The sequence below is a fragment of the Podarcis pityusensis genome, assembly GCF_964106645.2.
Source record: "Podarcis pityusensis genome assembly, chromosome: 11".
Taxonomy (NCBI): Eukaryota; Metazoa; Chordata; class Lepidosauria; order Squamata; family Lacertidae; genus Podarcis; species Podarcis pityusensis.
The window spans coordinates 33,311,064-33,332,094 of record NC_138036.1 but is presented as its reverse complement, the minus strand read 5'-3'; the positions used below and the strand labels follow the sequence as shown (position 1 = coordinate 33,332,094).

The following is a 21,031-nucleotide window of genomic DNA, read 5'->3' as shown; positions in this document are numbered from 1 at the left end:
AATTATCTGTATTTTAATAGATTTGTTTTTTATATTGTTTCAATTTTATTAGAGTATAATTATTTTTTATACTGATTATCTGTCTTGCTTTACAGTATTTGTGGAAGCCACCTTAAATCCTGATCCAGAAATGGTTGAGATATGGTTCCCAAAGCCCTCTTTTTAACAGGGTCCTCCCCCTGTATTTTCTGAAGCAGATACTTACAGTCTCTATATTTACAAAATTAAGAAAGAAGAAGTGTTCTTACCCCAAGTTCATCTAAAAACATGATCATCTGGTGCTTGTTACTCTTGATAAAAGGATTTACACCTTCCATATATGGCTCCTAAAATAAAACCACAAAATTTGTATCACTTTCATCCTACATGTGATGGCTTCTGAATTATTCTTAATGTATTTTACACCACTTTCCACAATGCTCAAGTTGGTGTATGCTAAAACACAAATATAATTTAGACACCATGGAAAACCACAATAAAAAGCATCACATAAGATAAAGCTGCTACAGAAAATTTAAATCCTTTTAAAGATCTGACAAAGCAGGATGTTTTAAAAGCTTTTACAAACTGATAACAATGTTGCTATCTTCCTAACCCTGGGGTAGCCAGCATGGAGTGCCCTACAGATCATTGACCATGTTGACTGAGGCTGGTGGAAGTTACAGTCCAGTATATGGAGAAAACCACACTGGCTACCCCAGTCCTAACCTTTTTTAGGAGGAGGTTCCAAAGTTTTGAGATGATAGCAGAAAGGACCCTAACCATGGCATCACCTTAAAAATCTGTCATGGAGGAAAAGCAGACAAGAAAAGCCAGTCTGCCCCTACTGGTGAGTCGTTTCAATTGAGGAGATATGGGCCTTAAGGTAGAAAGACTTCAGGCTGTGCAAGGCCTTCAAGGTTAAAAATCAGGATTTGAAATTGGGCATGGAAGCAAACTGGCAATTAGTTTATTTGTATTTGTAACTGTATTTGCACTAGCTGCACTATGTTACTGCTGACCAAGGCAAGGTGTGACATTCTGCACCTACTTCCATGTCATCTTCAAGTAAAGCCCATTGAAGAGTATATTCCAACAGTCAAGCCTGGATGTTACTGCTAAACTATTGCACAATTGTCACCCTAACACATTATTTCCATAATCTCGATGGCTGTGGCTTTTCTCTGACCAGTCAGGATGAAGAAGAGCAACCACATACAGAAAGAACAAAAACTGATATTTAAACGAGCTGTGGTAGCCTCTCTCAAACACCTTGCTAAGAATGGAGATAACGTGAGAGTTTTAAATGCTCTTTCCAAATGCTGCTCTCTGTACCGACAATATTATGTACTATATACAGTGCTGACTCTACTGTCCGTTTGTATTGAAAGGGAGCCTATTCTATGTGAACAAATACTAAGAACAAATACTCCCATACTAAGTCAGTCAATGGTTTACTTAGTCCAGTCCTGTTAACTCCAACTAACAGTGACTCTACAGGGTCTCAAGCAGTCTCTTTCCTGCCTAGCTACCAAAGATCCTTTTCAGTGGTAATGCCAAGGAGTGAATTTAGGATCTCTTGTGTGCACTCTGCTACAGAGCTATGACCCCTCCTGTCATTCCAGACTCATACTGACTTGTACAGGCAGAGGGGGGCATGATTACACACGTTCTTTCACTGAGAGCAAAGAACACGTGTGTGTGGGGGGGAATTAACTTCTAAGATTTATATTTACCTTAGCTCCAAACTCAACTAAATTTGCCAAATTCTGCACAGACTTGGCGACCAGCGTCAGTGTTCTTGCAGCAGTGGGAGAAGGAGAATCTGAGATAAACAATTTGAAAATCACAATTGATGTCAACTGAGATTATAGTCTAGTACAGCAGTTGATAACCAGACTCACTGGCAGGACAATGAAGTGCAAAATACAGATGTAAGCAGCTAAAGCACTTCCTCTCTCCCTCCTAAGGCCAATTCAAGCTCCTCACCACAACCTCAAGTGATGCACTCATAGCTGATTAAGCACAGTCCCCAAACCGGAGCACTTCCTCTTCTAAAAGAGACAAAGATAATAGGGAGCATTATTCCCCATGCTCGAGGGGGTTTAGATGAAGAGGGAGGGGTATCAGTCTGCCCAACCCTGCCCAGATCTGTTGGTCTCCACCAGTGGGGGAGCAGCAGGGAATTAAAAGTTCCAGTTGCTGTAAACAAGGGACTCAGGAAGGTTCAAAGTCGTGGTTTAAAGTTGATAGCTGATAGTTCATATGCAGACCAACCCACCACAAAATATTTAATACAAGCCCATTATCTTTCCCCACCCTTCCAATGGTTAGAGTCATGCCACATTAGCAGTGCTTCTTTCTATACCAGAAGTGGGCAACCTGTGGCTTGGATGCAACTCTGTCAGTGTGGCCCTGTTTATCGTCTTGCTGCTATTGGGGGAAAGAATGGTTGTCAGGCACAGGGTGGACCTCTGGAACTCCTCAATAGTTCTGTACCCTCACATGTGAAATAATGCCTGTCTGCCATTTTTTCCTTCAGTGGCAGCAGGACCAACCGTGGCAGCTGCAGAAGGAAGGGATGCGTTCAGTGAAGAGAGGATGGCAGCAGTGGAGGGGGCTGGCAAGGGAAATGTGTGTGTGCATGTGCAGGAAAGGTAATGAGTGGATGATGGTTGAATGAAGGGAGTTAGTAGGGCCCCCAAAGGAAATTTAGCAAGCAGGCTGGCTGGGGGAAGCAGTTTCTGCCTGTGTGAATGTGCACCCTTGCCCACTTTGAGCTTTGATGGCCCACCACCATTATGCAGCCCTAAACCCCTTTCCTCTGCAGCCCTCAACCTCAAAAAGGCTACTCATCCCAGTTCTATACTAAGCAGCCAGAATTTATTCTCTCTGCAGTGTATAAAGAACTAAATGCAGACAACTTGCTGTCTTAACATTATAGATGATTTTATCAGTATCTAAAGAACTTACCTGAGATGATATTAAACATCCTTGGATTCAGAATGGCAGGGCAGATCAGCCGAAGGAAAACAAAACCACTGAAAGAGGGAAGCAAGAGCATGTCTTGAGTTGATACTTGATCACAAACATCACTAAAATGTTTTTGAAAATACTGCTAAGGATACCAATGATTAATAAGAACTCTATTCGAAACTCATGGTTGTCTTTTCTCATATGGTGGCTCATGGCAATTCCAATCCAAAATATTAAGAGAAATAGAGGACTTTTTTCACCACAGCCCTGTACTTGGTATGCAGTAAAATTCTCTACTACTTGGCAGGATAATACAAAAGTCCAAAAAGATGTTCAATAGGGAAGATCTTTCACACTATCGCCTTGCCAAGGTAACAAATTATCAAGTGTGCATGGATAGTAAAATTGTAATTTGTATCCACTTAGACAACCAGTTTACTAAATAGCTACAAGCACTCATGGTAATTTACCACTTTCCAGAGTCTTGTGGAGTAAGTAGATAGAACCTGCCCAATTTAATAACCTCCAATATGAATCTTCATGGTCTTAAGGACTTTAGATTCCATCAGGGTAGAGTCTTTTTTGTTTCTGCTGCTCCCAGATGCAATGTAACTCCTTTACAAGGGAAGTTTGTACCACTTTCTCCTTGTTGGTATTTTGAAGGCAAGGGCATTTAATTATTTTTTTTTAATGATGTCTGAGAACCAACTGCTGAATTCTTTTATTTACACTGGTTTGCAAGCACTGCTTGTCTTGCTGGCTTGTAGTATTACATACTGCTTATTGCTGCTGTGTTTCTTTTTAGGTTTGGTGTGGTATTTATGAGCAACAGTATGTCTCTAGCAGTAACTACTAAACAACAATGTTCTAAACATAGTTGTGAGATGCTGAAATCAGCTTTGAAAATATGTCACCACTCTGCAGCATAACGTTCTGAGCTGCACCATCTGAAGAAAAACAACAGTAAATACAGACATTCTGGACTTAGAAGGTTTTAACAACGTATTCGGATGGCATGCATATTTATGGTATGATAAGGTCAAAGCACATAAAGCATTTAAAAATCATATTGTCAGGAAAGCACTGCTTAATGTTTGGACAAGATACAAGGATCTATTGGAAAATAAAACCCCAAGGTGGTTGTCACCAATGGAAGCGAAAGCCCTGAAAAGGCTCAATATGGAGGCCAAATGGCCGAAATATTGGGAAATCTTGGAACAAGAAGGAGACAAATTGAAATTGCAGAGTTTCGAGAAATTAAAAAATAAAGTGAGAGATTGGCTTCATTATTACCAGATAATGGAGGCATACAATCTGGATAAGAAAATTGGCTTCCAGGTGGAAAAATCAAAATTAGAAACAGAACTGTTAGAACCCCAAACTAAAAATTTGTCAAGAATGTATAACTTGCTGTTGAAATGGAATACTCAGGATGAAACGGTGAAATCTGTTATGATTAAATGGGCACAATATGTTGGATACAATATTATGTTTGCTGACTGGGAACAGTTATGGACCACAGGTATGAAGTTTACGGCATGTAATGCTTTAAGAGAAAATATTATGAAAATGATATACAGGCGGTACATGACCCCAGTCAAGCTTGCAAAAATCTATCATTTGCCCGATAATAAATGTTGGAAATGTAAAGAAACTAAAGGCACATTATTTCACCTTTGGTGGACGTGCCCAAGGATTAAGGCTTTCTGAGAGATGATTTATAATAAAATAAAAAAGGTATTTAAATATACCTTTCTGAAGAAACCAGAGGCCTTTCTTCTGGGCATCGTCAGCCAATTGGTGCCAAAGAAGGATAGAAATTTTTTTATGTATGCCACAACAGCAGCAAGAATACTCATTGCAAAGTATTGGAAGACACAAGATCTACCCACTCTGGAAGAATGGCAGATGAAGGTGATTGACTACATGGAATTGGCGGAAATGACTGGCAGAATCCGAGACCAGGGAGAAGAGTCGGTGAAAGAAGACTGGAAGAAATTTAAAGACTATTTACAGAAATATTATAAAATTAAGGAATTTTAGAAGGATGTTGGATAGAAACTAAGTGGTTTCCAGCTGTAATGCTTTAAGAGATACGAAAAAAGGTTTTATAAATGGGTAAAAGCTTAATGGCAAGGACTTGCTGAACTAACAAACTGAACTGGAATACAAAAAAGGGAGGTATGAGGAGGTCTGGGGAAATAAGTGAAAGGAGGATATGTTATGGAAAACTAATGATGTGTTTTTAATTGTTTTTATTTTGTATGTTTCCTTTTTCCCCCTCTTTTTTGCTGTATCTTAAAAACTTTATCCTTTTTTTGTATTTTGTATTTTCTTCTATTTTTATTTTCTGTTTTTGTATTTTTTGAAGCTTTAATAAATATTTTTTAAAAAAAAAAGAAAAAAGAAAAACAACAGTAAAGAAGAGAACACCTTACCTAACCACTCTTGTTCTCATGGTTGTATTGGCTGGCCACTTGTTTTGAACAGACTTCTGTAAACAGCCATAAATATACCTCAATGTCCTGTCAAAATAATGCAATTAAGAACCTTAGCATATCAAATTACTTTAGATTACAATACTAAACTGTGCATTTACAGTTATGGTTCCCCATTTGTGGAATGCCTTAAAATTGGGTTACACCGAAAATCGCTGTGGTTGGTAGAATTGTGACTCTCAGTCAATTTAAGCCTTTGATCTTGCAAGCCTGCAAAAGTTGCCATACAATTGCTAAAATAGCAAATCGCTATTCAATTTCTACAATTCTGCAGGCACTCACACCTGTAAATGGCAAATGAGCAGTCTCAAGCTCGTAAATTAGCAACAAAACATTTGTTGTTGTTCTGTTTTACCGTATGTCTGTTTCAGCAGTGATATTGCAAAAGCCAATTCTTGTAAGGTTGCAAATTTAAGCCACACTTTTAACTTTTCAGTCAGAATTTGGAAAAAAAGTGAGGCTTATATTCAGGCCAATACGATACTATGAAGATTTTGGCCAAACAATAAAACTTTTTAAAAGCAGTTTTATCACAACAAAGGATGGTATAGGACTGAAATGGGAAGTTCTAAAGAGGCTTTAAAAAAAATGTTGGTGAACTTACGGAGGCAATATTTCTGCAGCCATGAATATTTTCTCCACCAGCTCCGAAAGGATACTCAGCAGATGTGCTAAATTAGTATTTACATCTTCATTTTTTTCTAACTTTGAAGGATTTAACTGAAATGTAGAGCCGTAAGACATAAATGAAATATATCTTCCAAAGATAACCAGCAAAGTTTACTCAACGTAAAAACAAACTTCTTTAAAAAGTTAGACTGATTGGTGGCATCTAGGACTCCTAGCTTCAGCAGCCACCACACAGGTTGTACCGTATTTTTCGTCCCATAGGACGCTCCGTCCCACAGGACGCACCTAGTTTTTTTGGGGGGGAAATAAAGGAAATTTTTTTTCCTTTATTTCCCCCCCAAAACCAGGTCGGGGAAACCAAACCAAGTCGAGGAACAGAGGGATGGCGGCGCTGCGCCTCCTTGCTGTCCCCCGAGCTTGTGGGGCTGGCCGATGTCTGTCTGGCAGGCGGGGCGCTCTGCTTCAGGGCGTCCCTCGCACCGGGCGGCAGGCTGCTATCCGCAGCGTGGGGAGCCCTGCGCGGAACTCCCGCAGGGCTCCAACACGCTGCGGGTGTCTGCCCGGCACGAGGGGCGCTCTGCTTCAGGGTGCCCCTTGCGCCAGGCTGCTATCCGCAGCGTAGGGAGCCCTGTGGGAACTCCCGCAGGGCTGCCTAGGCTGCGGATGTGTTCCCGAAGCGCCGAGCGCTCTGCTTTCAGGGCGCCCGACGCTCCGGGAAGCAGGCTGCTATCCGCAGCCTAGACAGCCCTGCGGGACCAGGGCTGCGTAGGCTGCGGATGTGTTCCTGAAGCTTGGAGAGCGAGAGGGGTCGACCCCTCTCGCTCTCCAAGCTTCAGCGAAAGCCTGCATTCACCCCATAGGACGCACCCAGATTTCCCCTTCATTTTTGGAGGGGAAAAAGTGTGTCCTATAGGGCGAAAAATATGGTAGATCGCAAGGAATATCTTTGATATCACCTCAAAGCCTCAAGTAGGAGGCCTGTTATTTGCAAGATACTTGAAATGCTGACAAAAGATAAAACCATCATTGACTACACGGTTCAAAGGCAAAATATAGAAATTGCTAGATGTGCAATGGGAAGTCAGGTTTAAAACCACTCTCAGCCACAAAGCTTACTGCACAGCCTTGGGTGATTCAGCAGTCCACGCTGCACATGATGCTAAACAACATTTTAGTCTGATATGCAAGAGCAGGAACAAGTTGCAGTGAATGCAGGGCTCACATGCCGTTCCCATGGCAAGGCAGAGGAGTGCAGAAGCTTCTGCTTCCACTTTTAGTTAACCATAGCGTGCCACGTTCTCAGGACCTCGAAATGTAGCTGATACTAGATCCAGCCAGTTTAAATACGCCAGCTTCAAAGCATGGTTTCTGAAGATCTGTTTTAAAATTGCCATCATTAGGTCAGGATGACATGACAAACTGCAGTTAGCAAAACCTCATTCCAGCTGTGTGGGAGGAAAAAGGGTAGTATGCAACCTGAGACTTGTTGCAACTCATCCTTCTCCATGTTTATCATATTAAACAGTGGTTTGGTGTGACCTGCAAATGCCTGACCTACATCACAAGGTTTCTCTGTGGCTAAAATGTTGCTCTAAGCATTCTGGAGGGACCCAAGTTATACCTATTTTTCAAACATTTCAAACATTTCTAAACTGTTTGTGGTTTAGTTCATTAGTCATTAGTCATAACTTCTTACCTCACAAGACTGCTTGCTCTCCATTATCTTTAAAATAGAGTCCTTTAGTGCATGGTGAACAAAACGCGTGGCTGTAGCTTTCATATACTGCTCCATAAGTGTACTTGCCAGTGTGGTGGCACGGAATAAGGTAGTGGCTTCATCTGAACAAACAAACAAAAACCCACCAGATATAAATATTAAATTTTCAGCTCTGTTGAATTTAAATGAGGAAATGAGATTATTGAGAAGCAAATGCCTGTGGATAGTGGAAATGAAGGAGGGGAATGGCCTGAAAAATTATTTTCAGTAGCATACTTATACTGTACCTTCCACACATATTTCCCTGTCATTTAGTGTTCGCAACAATAATGCCTCCAGTTTTTCATGAAGAAAAATCTTCAGTAAAATGCTAGCAAGCAGTGTTCGATCCTGTCCACATACGATTGATAAAGCGTAGACCACATGCAGCTCTTTTTGCAGGACCAACTGAAAAACAGAGATGACGAAGTACTAAGTAAACAGTAACTATGAACTTACTCCAAGAGTGTACCACAAAATAAAGAGTGTAATTATTTCCTGAAATAAATAAATTCTCCTTTCAAAGGCTATGTAATTTATGAGGGGCCCAAATCTACCTCGAACACCGTCTGGGCAAGCTATAAAAGAGCATATATTCTTTGGAAGAACCACCCTTGCCTTCAGGCGCTGACAGGCAACTTTTAAAGTGTTTTAATATTTATTTCAAGCCACTTTCAAATTAAAATGCAGGGTCTCAATACCTCCTTAAATTCACTGTACTCTTCTTCTGGCATTATTTTCTCCATAGAATATCGTGCACGGACACGCAGAGAGCCTGGTTCAATACCTTTCAGAGGTATGTGTGAACTGAGCTGAAACCATTCATCTGTTGCCTGCCCTTTCTGTAGTCGGCTCAGCTGGCATCGCATGAACACTTGAAAGAAATATTCAGAGAGAAGTTAGTCTTTGGGGAGAATGGCATATATGAGAGTATAAGCCAAAATGAGCTTATAAAATCCACTGGATCTAAAGATATTTTTTTTTAAAAAAACAACAACTCTCATGCTGTAAGTTCTCTCAGAATAAGAAGAAGAAATGAATTGCAATTATAATTTTCATATATAAAAAGGAGCACCAGGAAGATAGTATTCACTTTCTCCTGTTTCTTAGAACACAGAATTCTCAAACAAAAGCCATTAGAATTTTAAAAAGAGTTTCTAAACTACATTACATTAATTAAAGTAAGAAGAAAAAGATAACAAATGATAGTACATCAGGCAAATCAATGATACAGAAAATACAGAAATAGCTAAATGGGTAATTCTGTCAGTTATTTATACTAATGAGAAACCTTAAGGGTTCTTGAGCACCCCATCCAATATTTTATTGCATACTTGGGCCTTCTTTGACCATGCTGGATAGAAGGGCAGTGCAAGTAAACTGCAGATAGTGAGCCACCCTCAAATGAAAGAATTCAGTACATGCTTAGAAGGTTAAGGGAAGTGCCCTTAAAAACACACATAAGTTTACAGCAGTGAAAAGCTGTCATGTTCCAACAATTTGGATAGGAAAGAGATACAAACAATGACTGTTTCAACAAGTGGTATAAATATGTAAAAGAGAAATACGCTTGCACTACAACTGTAAAAACTTTTGTCAAAAATAACAGAACTTACATATATCTGGATCTTTACTCTTCTTTGTTTTGTTACTAAGAGTTATTTCAAATCTATTGATGTCAGATGAAAGATCGCTAGGAAAAAATACAGAAAAATACAATTCACATTTGTACTCCTGCTTTGACATTCTAAATTAAAATAATGATATTTTATGTAGATTTAATTTCATTATATAAAGCTACAACCAAAGGCCAGCCATTTGGTTTTCTACTGTACGATTACACATTTGTGACAAAACACCGTATTTTTCGCACCATAGGGCGCACCTGACCATAGGGCGCACCTAGTTTTTAGAGGAGGAAAACACACCAAAAAATATTCTGAATCAAATGTTGCACTAAACTATTTAAAGCAGCAAAGCGGGCGGCTCCTGTCCGCTTTGCTGCTTTAAATCGAGCCTCAGAGGAGGGTAGGAAGGGGAACCATGGCTTATCTAAGTCCAGTCAATAATGCTGAGCCTGACTTATGGCCATCGAGATTAGCCTGGCCGTCTCAGTGGAAATCTGGGGAGGCTGAGGTGGACTTTCCAGTGGTCAAAGTGTGGTTGTGTCTTCCTGCCCGGCATCTATTTCCTGCCCTCCTTCCCCCCTGCACCCCCGCACCCTGCTTTGAGGGAAGGAAGCGGAGCCATGGATCCTCTGCTCGCAACTGCAGTGGATTCCCTCCACTTTGAAGCAGGAAAGTGGGAGAGGAGCTGCTTACACGAGTGTAAGCTGCTCCCCTCCCACTTTGCTGCTTCAAAGGGAGCCTGGGAGGAGGGAATCCGCTGCCTTCGCTAGCAGAGGATCCATGTCCCCTTCCTTCCCTCCTCCGTGGTTGCTTTGAAGCAGGAAAGTGGGAGAGGAGCTGCTTACACGAGTGTAAGCTGCTCCCCTCCCACTTTGCTGCTTCAAAGGGAGCCGGGGAGGAGGGAATCCGCTGCAGCTTCCCCCACCTCCCGCTAAACCGGCAGAAGCCGCAAGCTCTTTAAAGGGGCTGCGCGGCTTCTCCTGGCTTTTCTGGGAGGTGGGAGAAGGGACTGATGCAGCCAGTCAGTCCCTTCTCCCCCCTGGGGAAAAGCCCGCAAGAGCGCACGGAGCTTGTGTGCGGCTCTTGGGGGCTTTTCCCGCCTGCCTCCCCCCTGCATTCGCTCTAAAGGACGCACACACATTTCCCCTTGCTTTTTAGGAGGGGAAAAGTGTGTCCTATGGTGCGAAAAATACGGTAAGTCATTCAAAATATTCATTTACTGTTGCCAAAAGCAAAGAAAATAAAATTATATTACACCGTCACCAAGAAGGACTTTAGAATTTTTCGTTTTAAATGCAACAAATTTAAGTAGCAGAAGACTTACTCAAACACAAATTCTTCTGACCACACAGGGTTCTGTCCTTCTCGTACATGCGTTTTTGCTACCTGTACACTATTCAGGTAGATATTACAGTAAGGATTAGTAAAATGTTTTGCTGGAAGTGTATGGGCTTCTTCAACATGTAGTATAAGACTGCTGACCTAGAGAAAGATACAAAATGGAATTAAAAACTTTGTTTTACGTAGTGAGACCATGCCCAGAAGTAAATAGGTGTGGGTACTTATTTAAGTGAGAAACGCAAACCACTGGATGAAGTTAAATAAAAAGTGATTAAAGAACTAATTAGTATAGGAGGGCTTTGAATTTAAATTCTCTTTACTATCAAATTCCTTGCTTCTATATAAGGAAGGCAGAATAGCATCCACTATTTTAATACCACCAATACAAAAACAGTCCATGAACCTGTGACCAAAGTCACCTGTGCAGTTACACATAATGGTTCTGCACCTACATACAGTTTTTTGGATAACTTATTGAAGGTACATGGTACATGGTGGGAAGGCAAGCTTGGCCCACCCATGAAGCAGGGTGAAGCAGCCACCTCAGATAGCGGAAGCCCCCAAGAAAGTGCCTCTACAGGAGCTCCCCCTCCCCCCTGCCCCCGGTGCTGATTTCTGGTGAGATCTCATGAAGCATGAGAGGTCTCATGAGATTTTGATGAAATCTCGCCAGCAATCAGCACTGATACTGGCTCCACTTCTCTGCCAGTAGTGCAGTGGGCAGCGCCAGCAGGAAGCAGTGCCAGTGGACGTGGGTGGTGTGACAGCGGCAAGCCATTTCCTGTTTCACCTCCTGCAGCAAAATGAAATGCACCATCCCTGCAAAATGCCAAACTATGCTGAACCGAAAGGAGGCGGCCCTATAAGGGAAAAGGAAAGTAACTACTAAGCTTGCTGTGAAGGGACAAACTTTCACAGTGTTTTCTGAGTGGCTGGTATTAGATTCAGTGAATAGCTCTATTGCTTTGGGCCCTACAGAACTACTAACTGAAGCTGTATGGTACACTTAATGTTAAAAGTGGTAAAACTATAAGCTCATTTTGGGCAAAAAATAAAAATAAAGTAACATTATTTTATAGCATATTTAACAAAGAGATATTTTTATCAAAGAATGTTTGATTACTAGTACGTATCATCTCAGCCAACATAGAAAACAAATCCCACAATAGCCAAAATGAATTACTCTACCTGACGTAGACGTTTATTCGATGTTCCTGGACTAGTTTTTCGTAAATTGCAAAATGTTTGCAAAGCTTTCATCCAGTCCTAATAAATAATAAATTAACTTATCAATACTGTTTCGGCTAATGAAATAGCAGTTATTAAACAATTATTAAACAAGTTTGACCCAGTTTACTTAAAAAAAACCCACCCACATTCATTTTCATTCTTCTCTATGTATCTCCTCTCCTCGCTCCCCCAGTCATCAGTCATTAGAATCATGATCTACCAATAAACACAATCTGAGTTAATAGTTAAAAGCTATTTCATTGAATATCCTGACTAAAAGCACAAAAGAGTAATTTGGGCTTATTAACAGATGAATCATAGAGTGATTCTGTTCCTGAGTCAGTGATTCGAGCACAGTTCAAGCAGCCTTTGTTCTCATTTATGCTGCCAATACCAAAGTGGCCTATGCAAGTTGTCCTATGTGTGATGATTGCCCCCAACTCTTGGCATTGAAATCTCCCAGCAGGAATAGGTGTTTGCAGGCTGAGACCCTCCCGACAACCTGGTCTAGTTCCTCGCAGAACTGGTCCTTGGTCTGTATGTCAGAGCCCATAGTGGATGCTCAAGATGTTAACTGGACCACAGATGGTTGAGAGGAGGAGGGAAAGCAAGCATTCTGAGCCTTTGATCCATGAACACATGGTTCTTCTGGATGCCATCTTTGTAAGAAGAAGAAGAAGAATTTGGATTTGATATCCCGCCTTTCACTCCCCTTCAGGAGTCTCAAAGCGGCTAACATTCTCCTTTCCCTTCCTCCCCCACAACAAACACTCTGTGAGGTGAGTGGGGCTGAGAGACGTGTAACTCTTCTCTTGGATCTTGCCACTCAAAGCGAGTCTGGTATCCTATACAGCAGCAGCTCTGTTGAGCATTTTCAGCTCATGGTCAATGATGGCTGTCTTCTGTGAGTTGTTGACCCACAGCAGGTCACTGAACAAGCCAGGACAAATGGTCCTGATATTCTAGGTTTCTAGGCACTAGAGGGTTTGTTTCTTTTCCTTTTTGCTTGGTGCAGTAGTTTGGTCCGAGTGATACTCTAAGTTCCAAGCACCCATTGAAGCAGACAGACTGTGGCGGATCAGCACTTTATTGACCAGGGGCTGTCAAACTTAAGGTGGGCGGTAGCTGACCAGTAAGTATGGAGACAGGAAACTATCATGGTGCAGCTTTCAGTTGCATTTCATGGCTTTCCATTGAAATCTTGGAATTGTACTTTTCGGTGAGAGCACCCTAGCACACTACAAAGGTTCAGGATTCCCAGGGGGAAAGTAGTAGCAAATCAGTTTAATCAATGGGACCACAACTTCAAAGAATTTTACTTATGCAATTGCAGCTTTATGCAGATTGTCAATAGATAAATAATTGGAAAGGGGGCAGGAAAGCCTTGTTCTGGAGGCTCTTGTGAGATCTTGTGGGAACCTCCCAGAGCCCGGTAAGCAAGGCAGAGAGCTTGAAAGTTCTTTCCACTTTAATTTTCCCGGTGTGGGAAGTTTTTAATCCCTCTGCCTTGCTTACCGGGGTCTGTGATGGCCATACATGGGGTCTGGAGGCCTTCACAATATCTTGAGGGAGCCTCCTAGAGACTGGTAAGCAAGGTGAAAGGCATAAAAGCTCTTCCTCCACCTTGCTTATTTATGAGGCTTTGGAAGGCTTCCAGAAGATTTTGTGAGATTTCATACAGTCCCGATCTTGGAAGGTGGGGGCGGTTCTGGGGGTTGCTCTGACTTTGCATGTGCAACCCTCACAAAGTTAGCCACTGCGTAAGCTGCAGTCCTAACACAGTGAACACAGCAATTCCAAACATGCTGCAGTAGTGTCATTTGCTGAGAAACCAACTGTCTTTGGCTAGAAAATACATAGCAGTCATCATTCCATCTGGCTTAGGGCAGAGGGACAGAAGGGAAGCAGAGCCATTCAGCTGGCTCTGTTGAGACACTAGCTGCATTTGGCTATTCCTGGCAGCAGTTCCAACAACTACCTGAACAAGTTCATTCCAGCTGGTAAATATAAACCTGAGTTTAATTTCTTTTGTAATGCCCTGATCACGCATAGAGAATCCATATGGCACACCCGGCCAACTAGAAAGCACAGTGACTCACACAACGGAGGATCCCCAATTTTTATTACTGACACCTTTCTGCTGCAGCCGCCTTTGCCATATCCTACATAATTCCAAGAATCTCCCAACCTAGAACAGCTTGTAGTGGGTATAGGGTGCTACAGTGGCACAGCTGAAATGAGAAACCTGTTCAATGAGCTCACACAAGTTTGGATCCAAACAATTTATAGTGCATGTCCAACATAAGAACATAAGAGTGGACAATTTACAACAGCACTTTTTTTTTTAATAAAAAGAAACATCCATCATAGCACTCGTTAGGACAATGTTAACTCAAGGAAAAATTGCTTACCTGTGCTTGTTCTGGAGTTTCTCCTGCAAAGTAAAAGATGTAATGCTCTTCACTAAAGTGCTGAACTACTATCTGAAAACAGTTTGGCCTATTTAAAGAGAAGAAAAACAAAATACAACAGAATACTATTACCAGAATGGCAACATTGCTACTCAGCCTTATCACACACAATTCTTCCAAATTCACAAAGGTTTGGTATTCATTTAATTTAATAGTCTCTGACCACAAATCTAGGCACAGTTACTTGGGAGTAAGTACAATACGATCACATCCTGCACACAATTAACTTGCGTGATTTCAACCTTACACAGTTGAAAGCTGGCCAGCTGAAAAGCTGCAAATGAACTGCACGCAAGGTGAGGAGTTTTAAAGTTCATTTTGTTCTGGGTTTTCCCAGTGCACAAACAGCTTACTGGGATCTGGGATGCTTTTGTGGGAACTCAGGATGGGCCTGCAAGATCTCACATAGGCTTCCTACTCATAGGTTAATGAGTACAGTATTCATAAGCAATATTAGTATATCATTGCTACAAATGCAGAGAGAAACCAATGTGCACATGACAATGAATGATGTATATTCTTCAATATTTAGGAGAATATAAAACATGGGCAGTGTTCAATGTGAATGGTTACTCGTGAGCATACATTACCAATGTGACTTTTAACTAATGAAGCACAGAACTGGGCTGTTTTGAATAAAGCATTTTCACAGCACATTTGGTAAATTTATTGCTACTAGTTCATTTGTTTCTTAAACAAGATGTGGAGGGAGGGGGACAAAGTGCTTTAAGAAACCATGACTGAGATGTTGACACATCAGCACCTAGTACCAGGCCTAATCTTGGCATATTTATAGTTTATGTATAGGCAGTACACTTTTTAAATAAAAAATCTTTGAAGGCAATCCCCCTCCACACATACACTCTTTGGAAAAGCTAAACTTTTCAATAGGTTTTCACACACAAAAAAGCTGGATAAAGTATTTTGACTTTTAGGCAAAAAACTTTCCTTAACAATGCAAAAACCTAAATATAACAAATAGGACCCATACAAATTAGTAGCATGTTCAGGACATCAAATTGAAGACAGAGGGTGATATACAATATTAGGCATAGTAGGGCCAATGAAATTAATTGATTTTAAGAAATTTCATTTCAATGGGTCTATTCAGACTAATATTGGACATCACCTAATACATTTTACGCATAATCATTTGAACAAGGTTACTGAGAACAAAGGAAGGAATGTTGTTAAAATTAGCCCTTTTAAATGAAAAGCAAAAAATTCTTACATGCATGTGTGTTAAGAGGGTTATTCATTAACTACTCTATTAAAAAGTACCTGACTTTTACAGCTTCATGATTAAAACTAGTAGCTTCTGTCTTACCTGCCAAACAGACTATCATGAACACCATAGACAGAACACACACTAAGATCGATTAGTCCTTTGGGTTTAGTGGCTCGCTTTTCACTTTCAAAATAAATAAGTTGAGCATCATTCCCCTCTAAAATAAAATACAAGTTCTTCCACCGTTTTCCTTTACCTGTAAAACAACCAAAGTAATTTAGAGATGGATGGAGAAAACACATGTCAAATCCCTGACTGTCAGTTAACTTTCCAGGAGTCAGGCAACTAAGTAGCAAGATTCTCTACCCCACACTTTTAATGTTATGCTTTATGAACCCAAATAGAAATGAATACAAGTAAAATAACTTTTTATCATATTACACAATAATGTGTGTTCATATTGTCAATTAGAAGTATGCATCAAATTAGGATGAGTTCATAAACATTTGGGACTTTTCTGAATCTCTTCTAAGGATCTCTTCTAAGCTCTCCAAAACAGAGACCTTCAAAGTGGATTGGATTGAAAACTCTGCAGGTGGTATATCTGTCAATCCTGAAACATTTCTCACCAAGTGTGCCATGTAAGTTAAACACTAGGTTGAAAAGAGGAAGAGGGGAGAGCTCTTCTGTGACTAATAGGTCTACATTCTAAACTGAGGGAATGATTTCACTACAGCTCTGAAATTACAGTGCTTTAGGACTGTAATGTTAATGTAATGTAGCACCTTGTATTTATTTTTTTCTGTGCTTTTTACTAGTTCTGTTGGTAGGATTTACTTGGAAAATACTGGACATGCAAGTCCTTCTGTCTCTGTTTCATATGCTGTTACAATCACTCCTGTCAAATAAACATCAGTTCTGAACTTTCTTTCTCTGACTTTTAATGTCAACCAAACAAAAAACAAGCTTGATACTGTTTTTCATTCACCACAACTCCTTATCTCTGGCACCTATCCTTATGAAATTTTGTAAGTTACTTTCCTAGGTCCACCTCTACAATGTAGGCCATTTTCATTAACAAAAAACAAAACCACCATTGCCCACAAAACCATATGGATGAAAGCAAATCCTATTTAGTTGTCCCCAATTGGAAAAAAAGCAACTTTAAACCCATGTAACTACCTTTCTGATATTTGGCAGTTTTCATACCTAGGGGCACCTTTCTGATATATGCTACCAGAAAACAATAGAGGAGAGTGAATATTTGTATAAAAAGCACAAAACTGTCAAGTCTGTCCTGCAGCTATCCTTCTGAAAATTGGAGATATTCTTCCCTTCAGAAGGGAATACTATTGCTGTAAAGGCTCATTAAAATAATAATAATAATAAAATCTAACATACAATCCACCCCCACACCAGAGATATTTGTCATAAATTTGGCAGGCTTCATCCACTCAGAAGGAGCAATAGCTGGAAAGAAAGAAAGAAAGAAAGAAAGAAAGAAAGAAAGAAAGGAAGGAAGGAAGAAAGACCGACCAATAATACTGAGTGGAGTCTGGATATGAGTCAAACTGAGATGTCTACAAATCAGTTTGAAACGAATCGGGCTGGTTTTCAAACCATCAAATCAGGGCCTGATTCAAACATTGTGGTCTGTCCACCCCTATTTCCAAAAAAAAAAAAATGTGCCCACTTCTATAAGTGCAACACAAAAAGAAAAAAAAATCACAACGGATTCAAACTATTTAGAAATGTTGCAAAAAAGAAATGACACTTTAGACAATTTCAGTAAGCACAAAAACATAGATGGTCTGTATAAGACTGCTGGAATGTGGGGACAACAAAAGAGACTCATTATGAGACTTGTAAGCACGAGAGAGATTACTAGACTTAATACTGCCAGTAGAGCACCTTTCCATGTAAGGCCTTAAAGGACAGGAGAGTCAGGTGGTATGGATCCACAGCTATTCCGAGAACACACAGTGGTTTACCCCACTTACTTTTCTTCAGAAGGTATCCTTTTTTAACAATATTTTTATAGAAAGCATCCTTTGTTTTACGACGGATTGTATTATAAATTTCTTTCCCATCCACTGTGTCGTTAAGCACTTGTCCTTGATGCTGGAGAGGAAACAAGTAGGCATACATTTTCCAACATGAAACAAAAATAACTCTACAGTTTAACAACACTACAAGCTATTGTAGCATGCCATATGTGGGGCTCCCTTAAGACTGGTTCAGAAGCTGCATCTGGTGCAGAACAGACTGGCTAGGCATCTATGTGGAGCATCTTACTGCATACATAATTATTGTGTTAAAAGAAATTGGGACCAATTATGTGGGGGGGGGCACCTTCTCCCAAACAGATCTACCTAAGCACTAAGCACTGTGACCTTCAGAATTTCATCTTGGGGTGATATGGAAGCGGTCCTGTGTGGTGGAATGATTTCCCCTCTGCAATGTGGCAGGCACCAATGTTTGGTAGGCGCCTATGTTTCCATTATTTTCTAAAAAGCTATTTTTTGCACAAGCATTTCCCAATGGATGATGCCAATTTTTAACAACTCTGGTACTATAATTGTGATGTTTTATTGTTTTGTTGTTTACAGTTTTATTGTTATTGTTACTATTTTATTGCTGTAAACCAACTGCCTCGGGGTTTATTTTTATGTGAAAAGCAGTATAGGCATGATTTTAAATAAATACATAATTGTACACAACATTTTCCCACAGCTTATGGCAGTCCTTGGTGCTTCAAAACAATTGTTGTGAGTTCTTACACCTTAGAACTCCTGGGACTACTTTTGAAAAGCAATGCTGCTTTTGAAAATTAAAAGAAAGGCAGATGTGAGCCCAAGTTGGATTAAGCTAACAGATCTGTGATTACTACAGCAGTATTTCTATACATTTTGCTCAGCCTAAAAGAACAACTCTTTTTGTTGCCCTGTTCACGCCCACCCCCCGCAGAACCACCAGATTAAAAGCAGAATGAAAACAAGTTAAATAACAAAATGGGGTTGAACCAAGGGCTGCTTGGTTCCACATGACCCTTTCCGAGATGTTGTTGTCTTCCTCAGAGGTCTGCCTATAGATCCCTCTGCCATCTGAGGTGCGTAGGGCAGTGCTGAGATAGTCTGGTAGTGCTCTGCATTTGAAATGCTAATGTTAATATTAGATAAAATGCAATGTCTCACCTGCATTGGAACAGGATCTTTAAGATAGTAGCCTTCAACAATTTGCTCTTTTCTATAATGCTCAATGATGTCAGCAATACTGTTAAAAACAAAAACAAACAGGTAGCTCTGAATAAAGTAAATGCTAGTTTATAAAACTGAACATGAAATGACAGTTGTAACCCTAAGCTTATTTACTTAAGAATATATTTAATAAAATATGCAATTTGCTTCTAAGACTGTGCTCAGAACTATGTAAAGTAAAAATATTTTTGCCCCAAATGTAAAAATCAAACTTTAAAACACATATTTTCTCATCCAAAAATACCACATCAGAAGACATAAGTATTCAGTAAACCATTACTAGTAAAGAACTAGTAAAGAACTAGTAAATTACTAGTAAATAACTCAACAATTTTAAAATAATCAGATTTTATAACAAATATTCCAAAGCATCAGAGATCAACAAACTTTCTCCATATTCAAGAAAGGGCAAAAGAGTTCTCACGGGGCTAAAAGTTCTAAGTTTCTTAGCAGTAACTCCCTACATTTCTATGAAACTATTTATTTCTAAGAGAATAGGAATGTGAAATAGAGAAAGACCTTAACAGGTATCATGAAGACTGCATTTTGAAATTACAAGTAATCATGTTATATTAAGTAGTCTTAAGTAGTGATGAGATTTTAAACAAAATCCTGTACAGTGGTAACTTGGGTTAAGTACTTAATTCATTCCGGAGGTCTGTTCTTAACCTGAAACTGTTCTTAACCTGAAGCACCACTTTAGCTAATGGGACCTCCTGCTGCTGCTGCGCCGCCGGAGCACGATTTCTGTTCTCATCCTGAAGCAAAGTTCTTAACCAGAGGTACTATTTCTGGGTTAGCGGAGTCTATAACCTGAAGCGTATGTAACCCGAGGTACCACTGTATTCCAGATACCACATAGAGTCAGGATAAAATTACATTTTGAAGGACACAGATTGAAAGAGGTCTGGGGGAAGCCTGACATTCCACATATTTTACTGTTTTATATATCACTCTTATTAAATGAATGAACATATTGAGTAAGTGAGCACAGTCTATTTAGACATTCTGTTCATTGCATTCTCAAAGTAAACCTCCACATGTAACAAAATCATAGTGAAAGAACACATTTTCAATATGAAATGTATATAATGAATAGAAATGTGAAGTTCAGTCAACACAGTATTTCTGACCAGACATAGCTCAAATTACTCTTCCACAAATTTGTTACCCATGTACTTAAATATAATAATGGACACGTTATTTTAGCAAATCAGAGATAAAATAAAAAACATGCTTCCAATACTTCTAACAGATATGGTCCAATAAATTCCTTATCTCACTTGGTTTTCAAGGCTGGTATCTACCATACTTATGTAATGCTTATTTTACAATAAGAATTTTACATATTGTAAGCTTGCTTAATATTGCAATAGTTATAACATATTTACTCAAATCTAATGCACACCTTTTTTGGCCAAATTACACTGTGAAAATTAAGGTGTGCATTAGTCGATGGCATATTAGACTAGAGTAAATACAGTACAATAAACTATTTGAAGACTCATCTGAGAAGAGCTTTCTTGTTCACTAAAACATTTCCCAGTTGCCTTTTTCAAATAATCAATAATTTACAAGAATGAAAAAATATTACTCGATACTGCTCCTTTTCAAATTTGAGCTTAGTAATTAATAGGACTGTTTCTTTTTAAAAGTCCAAGAGTTCCTAAATTTACTAGGTTTTAAAAAATCATGGATTCCATGACATACTAAATGTTTGTATCATAGTTTTAAAAGTTTCCTTTTGTCCACACTTCTGGTTACTTTTCTTGCTAAAGCAACTGTAACCTCAAGGATTATCAATCATAAATATGATAAAGATACAATGAAACATCTCAAGAGACATTTGTACAACAGGAATTTTGAGGCACATAGAAAAATAAAGAAAGCAACATTACTTCTCACCAATCCATAAGACACTAGTCAAAATAGAAATGCATGTTCCACCCTTATTTGACAGTTATATCAAATATAGATTATACACTATATAACCTCTACTTTAGCACACTCTTAATGTATCATATGATAATATACTTT

The 21,031-nt window shown here is 39.6% G+C and overlaps 1 protein-coding gene across 1 annotated transcript in view; it reads right to left on the bottom strand.

Moving 5' to 3' along the window:
* Nucleotides 1-21,031, bottom strand: part of RASA1 (RAS p21 protein activator 1) — a 52,015-nt gene that overhangs the window by 2,557 nt on the left and 28,427 nt on the right. The window contains exons 9-23 of the mRNA XM_080972404.1: nt 18,932-19,010; nt 17,738-17,858; nt 15,837-15,993; nt 14,450-14,537; nt 11,997-12,074; nt 10,792-10,949; nt 9,456-9,532; nt 8,541-8,713; nt 8,088-8,247; nt 7,780-7,922; nt 6,058-6,173; nt 5,394-5,480; nt 2,953-3,020; nt 1,716-1,804; nt 249-326 (exon numbers count right to left, since the gene is read on the bottom strand). Of these exons, the coding sequence (XP_080828530.1) occupies nt 249-326; nt 1,716-1,804; nt 2,953-3,020; nt 5,394-5,480; nt 6,058-6,173; nt 7,780-7,922; nt 8,088-8,247; nt 8,541-8,713; nt 9,456-9,532; nt 10,792-10,949; nt 11,997-12,074; nt 14,450-14,537; nt 15,837-15,993; nt 17,738-17,858; nt 18,932-19,010 (1,672 nt within the window). The remainder of the gene's footprint in view (nt 1-248; nt 327-1,715; nt 1,805-2,952; nt 3,021-5,393; nt 5,481-6,057; nt 6,174-7,779; nt 7,923-8,087; nt 8,248-8,540; nt 8,714-9,455; nt 9,533-10,791; nt 10,950-11,996; nt 12,075-14,449; nt 14,538-15,836; nt 15,994-17,737; nt 17,859-18,931; nt 19,011-21,031) is intronic.